The following is a 14,173-nucleotide window of genomic DNA, read 5'->3' on the forward strand; positions in this document are numbered from 1 at the left end:
GAAACTAACAGAGAACGTTATAGTAATTTATATAAACTTTATACCTCAAATCTCTTCCAGAATAAGGATTAAATTTTCTAGGAGACTTCTAAAAGCCTGTATCTCTAGGAATGAGATTATACATTCAATATTTTCTAATACACTATTGAGACAACATCCTTTTCTCAAAATACTCTGATAAAAAGTGAACCGGATTTGTTCAGGTTAGGTTAGAGTTTTTTGTTTAGCGGAACTAACCTGCTATTACTCTATGAATGTAGAGTAGAATGCGGGCTCTAGTTCAGGAAAAGGCACACACTTGGGTCAGGAACATTAAGTTCAAATTTACCTAAACTCACAATAAGTCTAAAAACCATCTGTATCCTGGTTAAGAGCTTCTAATGGAACTTTAAAGTTAAATAAAGTTAGGGTGGCAATATTTGTCTATTTGTCATTTAGATTTTGGTAATTTAGGGGCGCCTGGGTGGCTCAGTCGGTTGAACGTCCGACTTCAGCTCAGGTCATGATCTCACAGTTTGTGAGTTCGAGCCCCGCATCAGGCTCTGTGCTGACCGCTTGCTCAGAGCCTGGAACCTGCTTCAGATTCTGTGTCTCCTTCTCTCTCTGCCCCTCCCCCGCTCATGCTTTGTCTCACTCTGTTTCTCAAAAATAAATCAATGTAAAAAAAAAAAAAAATAGATTTTGGTAATTTAAAGAAAAAACTGGAAATGTCCCCTGACTTACTTTGTTGAAAATGTAAAATCAGATGGAAAGAAGCTGGTGAAGCAACTCTATGTATAGTCACTGAATAATGGAAGTTTCTAGTAGTGCAGCAACCCCTCCCTGCCAGATATACTAATAAACAAAGTGTCCTACAATGACAGAAGTCAGCACAATACAACAAACTAACTAAAAAAACAAATGGTTGATAAGAAGAAATGAAGTCAGTATTGAATGCATACCCTCCTGCCCTGTTCCTCCGTGCGGTAGGCATGTCTATATAAGCAGGAGAACACAGCTCCGGGAGGCATAAGTTCACTGGTTTCATTCCAACCATGGGTGTGGCAAAGACGAGATGCATCTCCCTGGCACTTGCGGTATAAGACAGGGTCCAGCCTATAAAGTTAAAAGATATTCCTGAATTTTGTTCTTCAGGAACACACAGTGGTCAATCTGTAGAAGCCTGTTGACCTTGGCACAGAGGATTTAAGTTCTACCTCAAAGAGGCCAAGACAGCTATGTAAGATGCGCAACATTACAACAGCAGACTCAGCACTAACACGCCCAGGCTGAAATGAGAAAATAAGGGCTGTAGCTTATCACCAGGCAATTCACAACTTTCCACTCAATACTTTTTTTCTAAGTGTGAAATTCAATCCTATCTGATACACTAGATTCAATAGGATCAGGAAATGGCAAGATAAACAAAATCCCTCACTCGACTTCCTTTCCAGTAAAACTGTTACTCTTCTTCCTCCCACGCAAGCTAAGGCAGTTCCATTTTTAGTTTACCTGAATATGCTTATCAGCTTAAAAAACTTGACATTTAACTCTGACTCTGGAGACAATGGATTAAGGCAATGAGCCTGCGGCTTCTCCAAATCAGACCAATAGATGCTTAATTCTGTCCACATCATAATGTCAACTTCAGGGGAGAGCTAGTGAATGGGAGGAGAAAAGCTAATACTTAATGAGTAGCTTTTAGGCCTGTGAAGCATTTTTTTGATCACGGGTAAAGGAGTTGCAGAAGAGGAAAAACAGAGTTTTGATTAAGGCAGTAAACTCAGTAAACTACGTAAACAGAGTTTAGACTCTGAGTCTAAACTCAGGCTTAGACGGCCTGAGAAAGTACAGAGAAATTCCCATGTACTTTTCTGTAGTCCTTTCCAGAGCTAATCTGAGGACACAGAAATAAAAATACATTGAACCTTCTGAATAATCACTTCCCAGTAAAGTTTGTGGGTGACATACTCAATCACTAGAAAAAGTTAATGACCAAACTCCAGGGGTTGAGATAACTGAGTCAGGAAGGAGCTGAGCCTGGGTGCGGCAGGAAAAGCCAGCTTCCCAAGCAGTCGGGTCCTGGCTGCTCTGGAAGTGGAGGGGAAACTGAGACATAAAAAGAGGAGGGCACTGAAGCCAGTAAGTTACAGCGATTCTGACTGCAACACAGATCCTTCTTCTATTTCGTCCCCTACCCCTCCTTTCTTGACTAACAGGATGAGAAGAGAATTAGAGAATCAAGTTGTCACTTATTGATAAGAGCCTCTTAAGATAGAAAATTCAGTAACTTTGAATAGTTAAAGGAATAAAAGTAAATTCCCGTATCCAGCACAAATCAATAAAAATTAAAATGCACTAGTATCTTCTTAGAAACGTATCTGAAGACGCTTCTGCTGCCCCACAGGTGCCCAAGTCCTTTCCGGATAGATGTTTGTGGTATCAGAAACATTTGACTCTGACTTCCAAAATAGTAGTGAATGGGGGCACACGGGGACAGACCTGCAGGGGCTGCCTCAGTTTTGAGATACTATTCTGAAAGCAAGAAAGATTTCTCAAAGGATTGGAGTGTGTCAGCTATCCCAGAACTTAAAAACATATTCCTACCGGTTATTTCAAATAATACAAAAGATATTGACTACACAGGAGAACATGCTGAGGCTTACACTTGATTCTGGCTTCAAAATACTCACTTCCAATCTCGGGAGATGAAATACTGCAGCTCTAACAGACGGTGTTCACAATCTTCCACCATTTTCTCCGTGTACAAGTGCTCCATCAGGCACGAGAGGATCCTGGGAATAAAACAGGGATGAAATTGTAGCAACAGGTTTGGAATTCTCACATCAATATTTCCTTGGTCTGTAGAAAAAGTCATTGAGCTATTTTTGAGGGCAATCAGGGATTTACTTTTCTGAGAATAACTCAAATCAGTCTGACAATGATTATGGCTTCTAACTTCAGGGCCACTTAGCACTTAGGACTCAGCTTACTTAAGATCTGTGTGCAGCTGCTTTATTTTTAACTGTTAGTTGTGAAAAATCTCCAACACACACAAAAGTAAAGAATCATACATTAGCCACCTTCCCTTCCCATAACTTTATCAACGTATGGCTAAGTTTGTTTTAATTCTACACCCCCTTGCTGGTATTTTGAAGCAAATCCCAGATACCTTATCATTTTATTCATAAATACTTGAGCATGTTTCTCTATGAGAACATAATACTACAACCCACGAAAAGAAATTAATTTTTAAAATCCTTAATGTCATGTAATATCCTGTTAGTTTTCAAATTTTTTCCCAATTCTCTTATGCCTTTTTATATGTTCATTCAAACCAGGACCCAGAAAAGGTCCACACGCTGCATTTAAGTGATAGTCTCTTCAAATGATTTTTAGCTATAGCAGTTCTCTCCTTCCCTCCCTCTCCCTTGACCCCTTGTGCTCAATGCAGTTATTTTTATATTGGTAAATATTCTTAATTAGTCTTCACTGTGTTTGTCTATCTCCTCCAACTGCATAAAAAACTTTAAAGAAGAATACCCTTTTTTAATCCCCTGCTATAGCATGAACAGCGGGAGTGTATGCCTAACAGAATGATGACAAATATGGACTGCATTCATTTTATCGTTGATTACTGCCAGCTGCAGGCTACGAGGATTTGTGCAGAATGGGAAACCTGTTCTTTACTTGCAACCTGGTTTTAAAACTAGTTTGTGCATCACATGGAGAAAACTACTGCATGACATTCAAATACTTTAGTATAGCATTTTATAGCTTTCCTAAATCTTGGACGCAACTTCAGAGCTCATTTTGTTCATGATTATATCCTCCAACCACAACAGTTTTTATTTCAATTAGATTTAATTAATTTCTAATAATTATCAAGTAGCCAATGTATACAATGAGTCAATATACAAACAGGATGAACTACAGAGACAAAGTAATGTGTCACTTTATCCTGAGTGTTTCTCTCTCGTTTTCATTTGACCATTAAACAGATTACTCAGCGACTTAATGCACAGGCCCATACATGCTCGGTCACAGTCAGTGAACTTCAGCACAATGCTGGGTCTCAGCGTCTCTACATCATGGATGAGGCAGAGCCAAGGGCTCCAGTTCAGTACTGGTTCTATCAAAAGTTGGTATGTGTTTCTGTTTAGAAGGAATGTTTCTGGCGCTACACTGCCAAATACAATACAATGTAAATAAATACTACAAATAAGATAACCTACATTGGGTCTCCCGATCTTATGTGTTTGCAGGCCGTCTGTATAACAGATTCACAAGCTTCATTGAGAGCTCTATCAATGCGGTAATCTGCGCCAGGGTCCGTCTCCTGAATCAGTGTTTGCAGCTGGATTAAAAGAAAATTAAGAAAGAGGAACATCTCTTACATATGAGGGAAGAGCAATGTCATCTTTTCAAATATTTACTTGGTCTGGTATATCACAATGTACTGTTAACAAGTTTAACAATTAACAATTGTCACTGGCCAAGCATAAGAGCTCCTGTCAAATACATTCCAACTGGCTTCTCTATCTTGAGCCTCAGTTTTTCTGTTTAAGCTACTGTGGGGATTGCTTGTCTACCTGTCTGGATCATCTCTGGACATTTCCAAAACAAAAGCTCTTTATGATATAAAGCCTGCCTTTTCCCTCATATCTGCCTATTTGTTAATCAGATTGCTAAATCTGACCCTCACGGCCAAGCCAGAATTGAGTGGACAAGGGTAAAGAGAAGACATTTCCAGTCAGAGACCTAATCTGGTCGTAAGAATCTAGAATTTGGATTATGCAGCCAATACACTGGCATTAAAACAAGCATGCTCCACACTATTAAAAACAAATGTGAGATTTCATTTAACTTGTAAGAAATATCAATTAAAAAAACAAGAATGCAATACTTATAATTTCCATTTTTCCTCAATTATCTTTTTTATATAACGAAGAGGTAAAGCAGAACTTGCTCATTATACATATCCAGAAAAATACTTGTCGGGGCGCCTGGGTGGCTCAGTCGGTTGAGCGTCCGACTTTGGCTCAGGTAATGATCTCGCGGTCTGTGAGTTCGAGCCCCGGGATGGGCTCTGTGCTGACAGCTCAGAGCCCGGGGCCTGCTTCAGATTCTGTGTCACCCTCTCTCTCTGCCCCTCCCCTGCTCATGCTCTGTTTCTCTCTCTGTCAAAAATAAATAAACATTAAAAAAAAAATACTTGTCATTATACAGCTGAAAGTGAGAGTATTTTCTTTAACATCTATTTTTGCCTGGTCCATTCTCTGTCATGGAATAAAGTGAGAGCATAAGAAGATGGGCCTCTAATTCTTTTTTCCGGTCTTTGAGGAGAAAGCAGTTGGGGCAGAGGAAAAACTCCAAATTAGGGATCAGAGGACCTGAGTTCTATTAATAGTTCTGGCTCTGACAGAAATTAGTTTTGAGAACATGGTCATGATTAACCTCTAGCTGCAGTTTCTTGAACTGAGGAAGAATTACAAGAAAGAGTCATATACAAGAGAAGGATGTATAAACTGCAAAGCATTTTACGTATGTAAAAGATCATTATTAGTACAGATGGATAGCAGATGGTGTTTTGGGGTGGGAATCTTAAATAACAGACAACAAATTTAAAAACTAGAATCCTTCTGGTTTGGGTTCCCTATTTTCCAAGTTAAAGTCCTTTCTGTGTCACAGATTTAGCCTTTGGAGGAGAGTCTTCTCTGATCTTCATACATGTGACCTACAATCCCACAGGGGCTCATACGAAAGCACTGACCCCATCACACATGGGGGGAGAGAACACAGATCAAAAGGAAATGAAGAAAGAAAATCCCAATTCTATCTATCCTGAAAAGTCAACAATCAAGATGAGAGAAATAGAAAAGATTTCTGGGGCGTCTGGGTGGCTCAGTGGTTGAGGATCTGACTGGTTCAAGTCATGATCTAGTGGTTTTTGAGTTCAAGCCCTGCCTTGGGCTCTCTGCTGTCAGTGAAAAACTCACTTTGGATCCTCTGTCCCCCTTTCTCTCTGCCGTCCCCTGTTTGTACTCTGTCTCTCCCTCTCTTAAAAAAAAAAATGTTTTAAAAAGTATTAAAAAAGAAAAGAAAACAAAAGATTTTCAATATTCTGGGAAGGGAGTTATTTATACCAATTGTCGGTGGCAATTTGGAGAAGCTACAAAATGCTCTGCTTAGCTGATAGGAAGATTATCATCAATTTTAGTAGTAACGTTTGCTGACAAAGACCAAAATATTTACATCTTTTTCTGAGGGAAGTTTTAAGTATCATGGGGATCTGGAAGTCTCTGCAAGAACTGTACAGGTTAAATATCCATAAGTGACAGGCAAACTTTGAGAATTCAAAATGAACACACCAGACTGCAGCTCCTAAAAGGAGACAATGACTGCCTTACAGACTCTAGAGGGCTAACAGCCCAAGGAATCACTGCCACTCTGGAGCCCAGGGACAGCAGTGTGGGAAACAAACATTATGAACAAAAATCACTACATGATTATATATCTATTCCAGCCCCTGACTGCTTAGGAAAAAACTGGGGAAATGCTTGTGAGAAATTTTCTTCTAGACAAAAAGGGTGAGACGGGAGGTCTGTATTTACCTTCCAAGATGAGCCACTAGTTCTTTTTAACAAGCTAAATTTCAAAAAGCCCTGGAGGTAGATGGTGTGAAATTAAGTTAAACCAACTTACTTTGGGTTTTTTTTGTACACTTTGGTATAAGTGTAGCCTCAGTAAAGAGGTTTATTCCTGACCAACTCCCTCCCCTTTACATGCTGCATTAAGGATGAGCTTCAAGTATAGGATGTCTTGATTCACTCTTGGTCTGAGGCCCAAGCACACATATTGTCACAGAGGTTTCCCAGGACAATCACCAGCAAGGATTGTTCCTGAAGAACCACAATGTTCCAACTAAAACCACAGTAGATTCCTGAAGCCTTCCTTCTAGCTGGGTTTGGGATTCTGGAGAATATATATATATTTGTCTATTTTTTCTACCACTGGATGTATAATTTACTTTCGACTCTGGGTCAGGGTGAGTAAGAGAAGCGAAGATGAAATTTTACTCCACATCAAAATGCTATGGACATTTTGTGTTTCAGATTGTCAAATTCTGGTTTTCTATAATACTCATTTTTTAATAAAAATGCCAACAACAAAAAACAACTGAATTGTGGTTTTCTAAAGTTTCACTGAGAAACTCAACTCCCTAATTTAGGATACAAAGCTAAATGGTATCTTTTGTGCATTCTAAGGGATGTATGGGGTACACTGTACAGGGTACCACTGTTCCATTTGGTACCGAGAATGGTTCAAAGACTCTTATTCAGTAAAAAGTAATAAATGTGGACAATGGTAATGAAACAGATGCACTGCATCTATAGTATTTTGTTAACTTTATATTATGCCCCTCACCTGTAGTTATTCAACTGTTCATGAACCCTAGATCAAGAATAACTTTATCTTTAAAAAAAGGGAAAAAAAAAAGGAATAACTTTATCTTCCCAAGAAGTACACTCATCTTTTCCAAATATCTTTATAGAATTCATGTACAGTTTGGGGCCAGAGAAAGAAAGACCCTTCCATGCACAGTTGCCCCTGGTGTAACAAGAAAGATGGTGTCATTTTGAAAATAACATGCTCTCTTGATCCTTGTGGCCAAGAATTCACAGTATGCTGCACATTAATAAAAAAAAAAAAACAAAAACAAAAAACAAAAAACTCTTAGAAACTTTCAATTCCTTTCAGCTCTTTTTCAGCCTCAATCTAATCAAGCCTATAGAGAAAGGCAAATCGTCTTTTGGTGCAGGATGTTTTCTAATTTACCAGAACCTGGTTTGCCTTGGTGCTGAGTTTACAAATTTCACCTAGCAAGTTACTTTCCTTTAAAAACTCCAGCAAACAATGCATTTTACCTATTTCTTTAAGTATATATATATAGCTCCATTTATTGTTTATGAATTCAAACTTTTGCTCTGCAGCAAATTCCATGTTCTTATTAAGGTATGCCTGAACAATATTCTGTGTCTGGTTCCTAGTGCCCAGTGTTAACTGTGATGCCACAAACGATCTAGATAAAGGAAGCTGGGACAGCATCAGGAGGAGACTCCTCAGCCGATAAAATAGAACATTCCAAATGGCAGTAGAAAATTTTTCCTTACCGCTTGCTGGCAGTTCATTCCAAGGTTCCCTTTTTCCCCACGAACTACTTTCATTAGACAATGCAGAGTTCGCCCTTTTCGATGTAATCCAGAACAGTGGTGTTCGATCTCCCCCCGACAGCTCAGGATGATCTCGGGGCTCAAAGAAAAGTCTTCCATCAACATGCGCCGGTAATCTAACATCTCCCCCTGGCACTCACTGCTCACTTGTCGTCCTAAGTTAGGATTTAAGTCACGACATTATGGATGGTGCGCATTACAATCAGATATCACCACACATAAAAGTACATGTTTTCCTCTAGAATATAAAACCAGTTATGCTATTAGCTAGACTGAAAAGCTTAGGATATAGCAAGCATCAGCATAAAATGAGTTTGAGACTTCAGAGACTAGGGTTTATCTTGACAGTATTCTGCATTATACAGATGTTATACTACTAAACTAATAATGCAAATGCTGTGCCGATGGCAGTCTTATTTTTTTTTTATTAAAAAAAAAATTTTAATACTTATTTTTGAAGGAGATAGAGACAGAGTGCAAGTGGGGGTGGGGCAGAGAGAGAAGGAGACACAGAATCCAAAGCAGACTCGGGGCTCTGAGCTGTCAGCACAGAACCTGACGTGGGGCTCGAACCCACAAACTGTGAGATCATGACCTGAGCCAAAGTTGGACACTTCACTGAACCACCCAGGCTCTCCATCGAAGTCTTATTAATAAGGTAACTTTTAGAGTAACAATGAAAGCTAAGAACAACCCCTACTGGTATGCACAGTTAAAGCCTGTGGAAAAGACTACACTTCAAATATTCACTACAGCCTCTTCAGCCCCCTTCATTGACCTAAAAAATGCCAACTGGGAAATCTTAAGAAAGTTTTTTAAAAAACAGCTTTACTGAGGTGTAATTAAGATAAGATAAACTATTTTTAGAGCGTACAATTGGAGAAGTTTGACATACGTATACGTTGTTGAAGCCATCACCACAACGAAGATATTGAACATACCCACCAACTCCAAAAGCTTTTCTTATGGTCTTTGAGAATCTCTCCCTCCCTCTCCACCTAAGCCCCTCCCCTATCAACTACTGATCTGCTTTCTGTGACTACAGACTAGTTTACTAGTTTCTACTTTTTAGAAGTTGATATAAACAGAGTCAGACAGTACAGTCTCTTTTTTTGTCTAACTTCTTTCACTCAGCAAAACTATTTTTAGATTCATCCATGTATCAACAGCACATTCCTTTTTATTTTTAAGTAATATTATTTCATGACATGGACAGACTACAATTTCCTTATTCCTTCAAATGTTGTTGGACATTTGGGTCACTGCCAGTTTGGGGCTATTACAAATAAAGCTGTTATGAGCACTCAATTGTAAGAGTTTATATGGATATATGCCTTCATATCTCTTGGGCACATGGCTGGGTCATATGGTAGATGTGTGCTTAACTTCTAAGAATTTGGCAAACTATTTTCCAAAACTGTTGTACTATGTTAAATTCCATCAGAAGCATTAGATAGTCCAGTTCCTCCACATTCTCACTAACACATAATATGGTCAGTCTTTTTAATATTATGCAATTGGTATAATTTTTCTGAATTATTGCACATAGCCTCTGGCAGTGTATTTACTGAGTCTTCCTGTGTTTCTTATTAATCTGCAGTTTAAGAATATTAACTTTTATAAATACCAAAATTAGATTATATTATGCATACTGTTTCACAATATTCTTGTACTAGTCAATAATCTCTACCTTTCCATTTTAGGACAATCTCATCTAATATTCACACCATAATCAACAATCTCCGTTTGTCTCCAAAATGTCCTTTATTTGGTATTCAACCCAAGACCATGCATTGTCCCAGGTTGCTATTCCATGGCTTTGAAGCTTAGGAGTTTTTCACTATCCAGATATGGGAAAAAAAAAAAAAAAAAAAAAAAAAATCACCAAAAAGTTCCGAGTTTTATTTAATGATTGATTTTTCCCCTTATCTTTTCAATCACTAACCAACTGTCCCAGCATCATTTATTTAATAAGAGCTAGGAATTTAATTTTTACAGCTTACAGCCAATATTCAGAAAGACAACCCTCATCTTCTATATGACCTTCTTGGTTCCTTTTCAGGGGTTGACTTTTGGACTCAACAGACCATGAGTGTGGTTCTAAGGGGTCAATCCCTTCTTCTTTTGCTGCTTAGTTTATTATTATTATTTTATTTATTTATTTTTTTAGAGAGAGAGAGTGTGAGTGGGGGAGAGGGGCAGAGTGAGACACAGAATCTTAAGCAGGCTCCATGCTCAGTGCAGAGCCTGATGTGGGGCTCAGTTCTACGACCTTGGGATCATGACCTGAGCTGAAGTCAAGAGTTGGAAGTTCAACTGATTGAGCCACCCAGGCATCCCTACTGTTCAGTTTCTTAGTATCATCGATGTTGTAACAATAACAGTACCTATCACTTATTGAATGTTAAGTGCTATTCCAAATAACCTCATTCAATCTTCATAAGAACCCACCATAAATATTATTTATGTTTTTTGGATAAGAAAAATGAGTTTATGGGGCACCCGGCTGGCTCAGTCAGTTAAGCGTCTGACTTCGACTCAGGTCATGATCTTGCAGTTGAGTTAGAGCCCCACATCAGGCTTGCTGCTGATCCTCTGTCCCTCTCGTCTGCCCCTCCCCAACTTGCGCTCCCTCAAAAAAAAAAAAAAAAAAAAAAAAAAATCTTAAAAGAGAAAAAGAAAAATGAGTTTGGGAGAGATTAAGAAATATTAACAGTGGTCACTTAGCCATTAATTAAATTTGGTGATAGAGCCATTAATTTAAAGCCATGCCTCTCTGACCCAAAGCTCATATGCTAAATTACTATGCTATGACTCTCCTAAAAATGTTGAATATGCATTTTAAAAATTAAACTATTTGAGGGGCGCCTGGGTGGCTCAGTCGGTTAAGCGTCCAACTTCGGCTCAGGTCATGATCTCGTGGTCCGTGAGTTCGAGCCCCGCGTCGGGCTCTGTGCTGACAGCTCAGAGCCTGGAGCCTGTTTCAGATTCTGTGTCTCCCTCTCTCTCTGACCCTCCCCCGTTCATGCTCTGTCTCTCTCTGTCTCAAAAATAAACATTAAAAAAAAAAAAATTAAAATTAAACTATTTGGATTTGAGACATATATCTTAAAAAAAAAAACAACAAGTTGGCATGTAAAGAAAAACAAAATTGGCAATTATTGAGCTAAGAGAAAGAGGCCTTTAATAAGGCTTAGGGATACTAAGCCTTCAGCTCCAGGAGTTATGCTTGCAAACAAAGGCTCCTGAGTCACAAGGCACATGTAAACTCAGAAGGGCAAATACAGGAGGAAATTAACATTTACGTGTACAAGAGACGCTAGAATGTGAATCCAAAAGGAATGAAAAGGAGAAAAATAAATTAATTCTTACCTCTATGCACAGCTGACTCCAGACACATCAGAAGGTAGGAGAGCCTTGCTTCCCGAGACCGTGGAAGGTTCTCCACATTACACCGGTATTTCTTCAAGTCACTCTTACAGGATTTGGCCAATGAATAACTGACTTTATAATCCTGGGCAATCAGCTTCTGGCGGGTTGTTAGTGCTTCTCGACACTGAATAAAGAGTGTAGCAAAGAGTAAGACCACTCAGGTGGTTCGGCTGCTCACACATACAAGCAGAGGCTCACGGTCAAGGGTATGTCAACAACTGCAGTTGTTACCAAAATGCCTACCTTTAAGTTTGGCTAAAAGTGAACACAAGTGTGCTGGGGTAAGAGGCAGGGATAAGTGGATGGAGAAACCCTTGGAATTCTACAGTGAATTACTGATTGTTGCTGCAACAGTACCTAAAAACATACTTGGTAGATTCTAATACATTAGCTTGACAAAGTATGCTTTTCCTCTTCAACAATATCCCTAAAGTAAATTTCACAAGAATCAAAGTGGCAACTGACAGAGCACTCTGTAAGTTACATTCTATGCTTTTAAAATATAATTATTCAATAGTAAATTATATAAGCAACTGAAATGAAACATTTCTTCAGCTGCATATGACAGTAAATGGCAGGAGAGCAAAACCAAGAATAATTATTCTTTTAAAAGTCATAAAAGATTCTTGCATTTATCCAGGAACAGCAGACTAATGGTAATGAGAATGCTTAATGAGAGCTGCCGAAAAATTAAATAGCTAATTACCTGCAAAGCACATTGGTTTAGTTAGCCTAAACTTCCTGAGTATGTGAGGCTGGCTTCAATGTGACCGTGATACAAAATTCTCCAACTTTACTTCCAAAATTGATTCTCAACTGGCTTCCCGGTATCTAGATATCACAAGGCTTCATTTTCTGGGCTTAAGCAAAATATGCTTTGGTTCTCTACTGAAAGCCAAGTGTCTCTCCTCTGAAAAGGGTAAGCTTTATCATTTATATCCTGGTAATGAGTTTATAAGAATATTATTTGAGAGGATTTGAGAAAACTTTAAGAAATGAATAAAATACTGGTGTATTTCAAAATAATACTGACCTTCTCACTCATGGATTCTTCAAACTTATGGTTAAAGAGGCATTTATACACTCTGCCTTCACCAGCTTGCGTCTGTAAGATGGAACACACACATGATGATGAGGATGGTAACAATCAGCTGAGTAGTTATGCTGGGCCCTATCCACAACCTTATACAGAACCTCCTGTTAAATTATTAGAATGGTGAGCACTTCTGAACAAATGGCTCAGCCATTTATAACATTTAGTGGCCTTTGGAAGAAAATGGTGATTGCAGGAAAGATGAAAAAAAATTTCCCATGATGCTTGGCTACTGTCCTTTGTTCCCAGATATAATGTTACTCAGGGAACCAAGAGAAGTGTCTTGTCAGTCTCTTCTTACATTATGTTGGAGCCAATAAAACTCATAATCAGTGGCTCTGATGGCTAAAACTGCTTATTCAAAACAGCAGAGGGTGGAAATGTACACAAGTCACTCTCAGTTCTTTGTTGTAAGAATGGAGACTCTTCCATTTCATGTGTTAGCAAGTTTTTCTAGAAGGTCTGCAGATAGCAATCAAGGATTTCATTTTAAAAGATAGCCACCTGCTGTTTTGTTTATCTTAGCCCAAAACAAATAACATGTAATATGGTAGTTTTAGCCACGAAATAGGTATGAATAGGATTCCATCAGTCTCTGTTATCCTGGGACCAACTCCACCTTCCCTTTCAGTGCCTTATGTGCACGGGAGAGTGTGTGGTTTATTTTGTTTTGGACTAAAGTATTAAAAAATATTTTAAAGAGAAGAGCAGTTTCTGAGCTGACTCACATTTTCACAAAAACGCTCCCGATCATCTCGGCAAGCAAAATATAAATGCCGGTCTAGATGAAAGTCATCTGAGGACAGCTCAGCCACCCGCAGAATGGCTTTCTTGCAGAGTTCAGAGACTTGAATCTTGGGATCTCTCTCTTCGGCTTCCTTCACCAGGCCCTTTTCCAAGCATGATACCACCTCACCTTGTGAATGTGCATCCTAAAACAGCAAGGATACTAATATTGTAAAACTCTCACCACAATGAGTTTCAAATAAACATCATTTGCTTTAAAAAAAAAAATTCTCAATTCAATATATAGTTGGCTTATTCACGTTCTGTTGAGAAATCAGGTGGGAACCAACCACCCTGGGAACCAACCACACTGTGGAAGTTACAGAAAATGTCCTCAACAGTCTTCTGTTACAATGGAATACTTGCACACTACAAATGGAAAGAGAGATCCTGGGAGATTTAAGTATAGTTAAGTTAGCACTAGAAATAGAAACCTGAGGGAGTGCCCGGGTGGCTCACTTGGTTAAGTGTCTGACTTCAGCCCAGGTCATGATCTCGGGGCTCGTGAGTGTTGACAGCTCAGAGCCTTGGAACCTGCTTCGGGTTCTGTGTCTTCCTCCTTCTTTGTCCCTCCCCAGCTCGCACATGAGCTCTCTCTCTCTCTCTCTCTCAAAAATAAAATAAACATTAAAAAAAAGAAAGAAACAGA

At 38.9% G+C, this 14,173-nt stretch overlaps 1 protein-coding gene across 3 annotated transcripts in view; it reads right to left on the minus strand.

Annotated features, from left to right (window-relative positions):
• Positions 1 to 14,173, minus strand: part of GLG1 (golgi glycoprotein 1) — a 149,275-nt gene that overhangs the window by 27,181 nt on the left and 107,921 nt on the right. For all 3 annotated transcript variants that reach the window (XM_053906673.1, XM_053906674.1, XM_053906672.1), the window contains exons 5-11: positions 13,467 to 13,670; positions 12,679 to 12,750; positions 11,586 to 11,769; positions 8,154 to 8,368; positions 4,215 to 4,336; positions 2,673 to 2,774; positions 942 to 1,095 (exon numbers count right to left, since the gene is read on the minus strand). In XM_053906673.1, coding sequence (XP_053762648.1) covers positions 942 to 1,095; positions 2,673 to 2,774; positions 4,215 to 4,336; positions 8,154 to 8,368; positions 11,586 to 11,769; positions 12,679 to 12,750; positions 13,467 to 13,670 — 1,053 coding nt within the window. The remainder of the gene's footprint in view (positions 1 to 941; positions 1,096 to 2,672; positions 2,775 to 4,214; positions 4,337 to 8,153; positions 8,369 to 11,585; positions 11,770 to 12,678; positions 12,751 to 13,466; positions 13,671 to 14,173) is intronic.

The sequence above is a fragment of the Panthera pardus genome, unplaced genomic scaffold, assembly GCF_024362965.1.
Source record: "Panthera pardus isolate Hobbes unplaced genomic scaffold, ASM2436296v1 HiC_scaffold_19, whole genome shotgun sequence".
NCBI classification, from domain to species: Eukaryota; Metazoa; Chordata; class Mammalia; order Carnivora; family Felidae; genus Panthera; species Panthera pardus.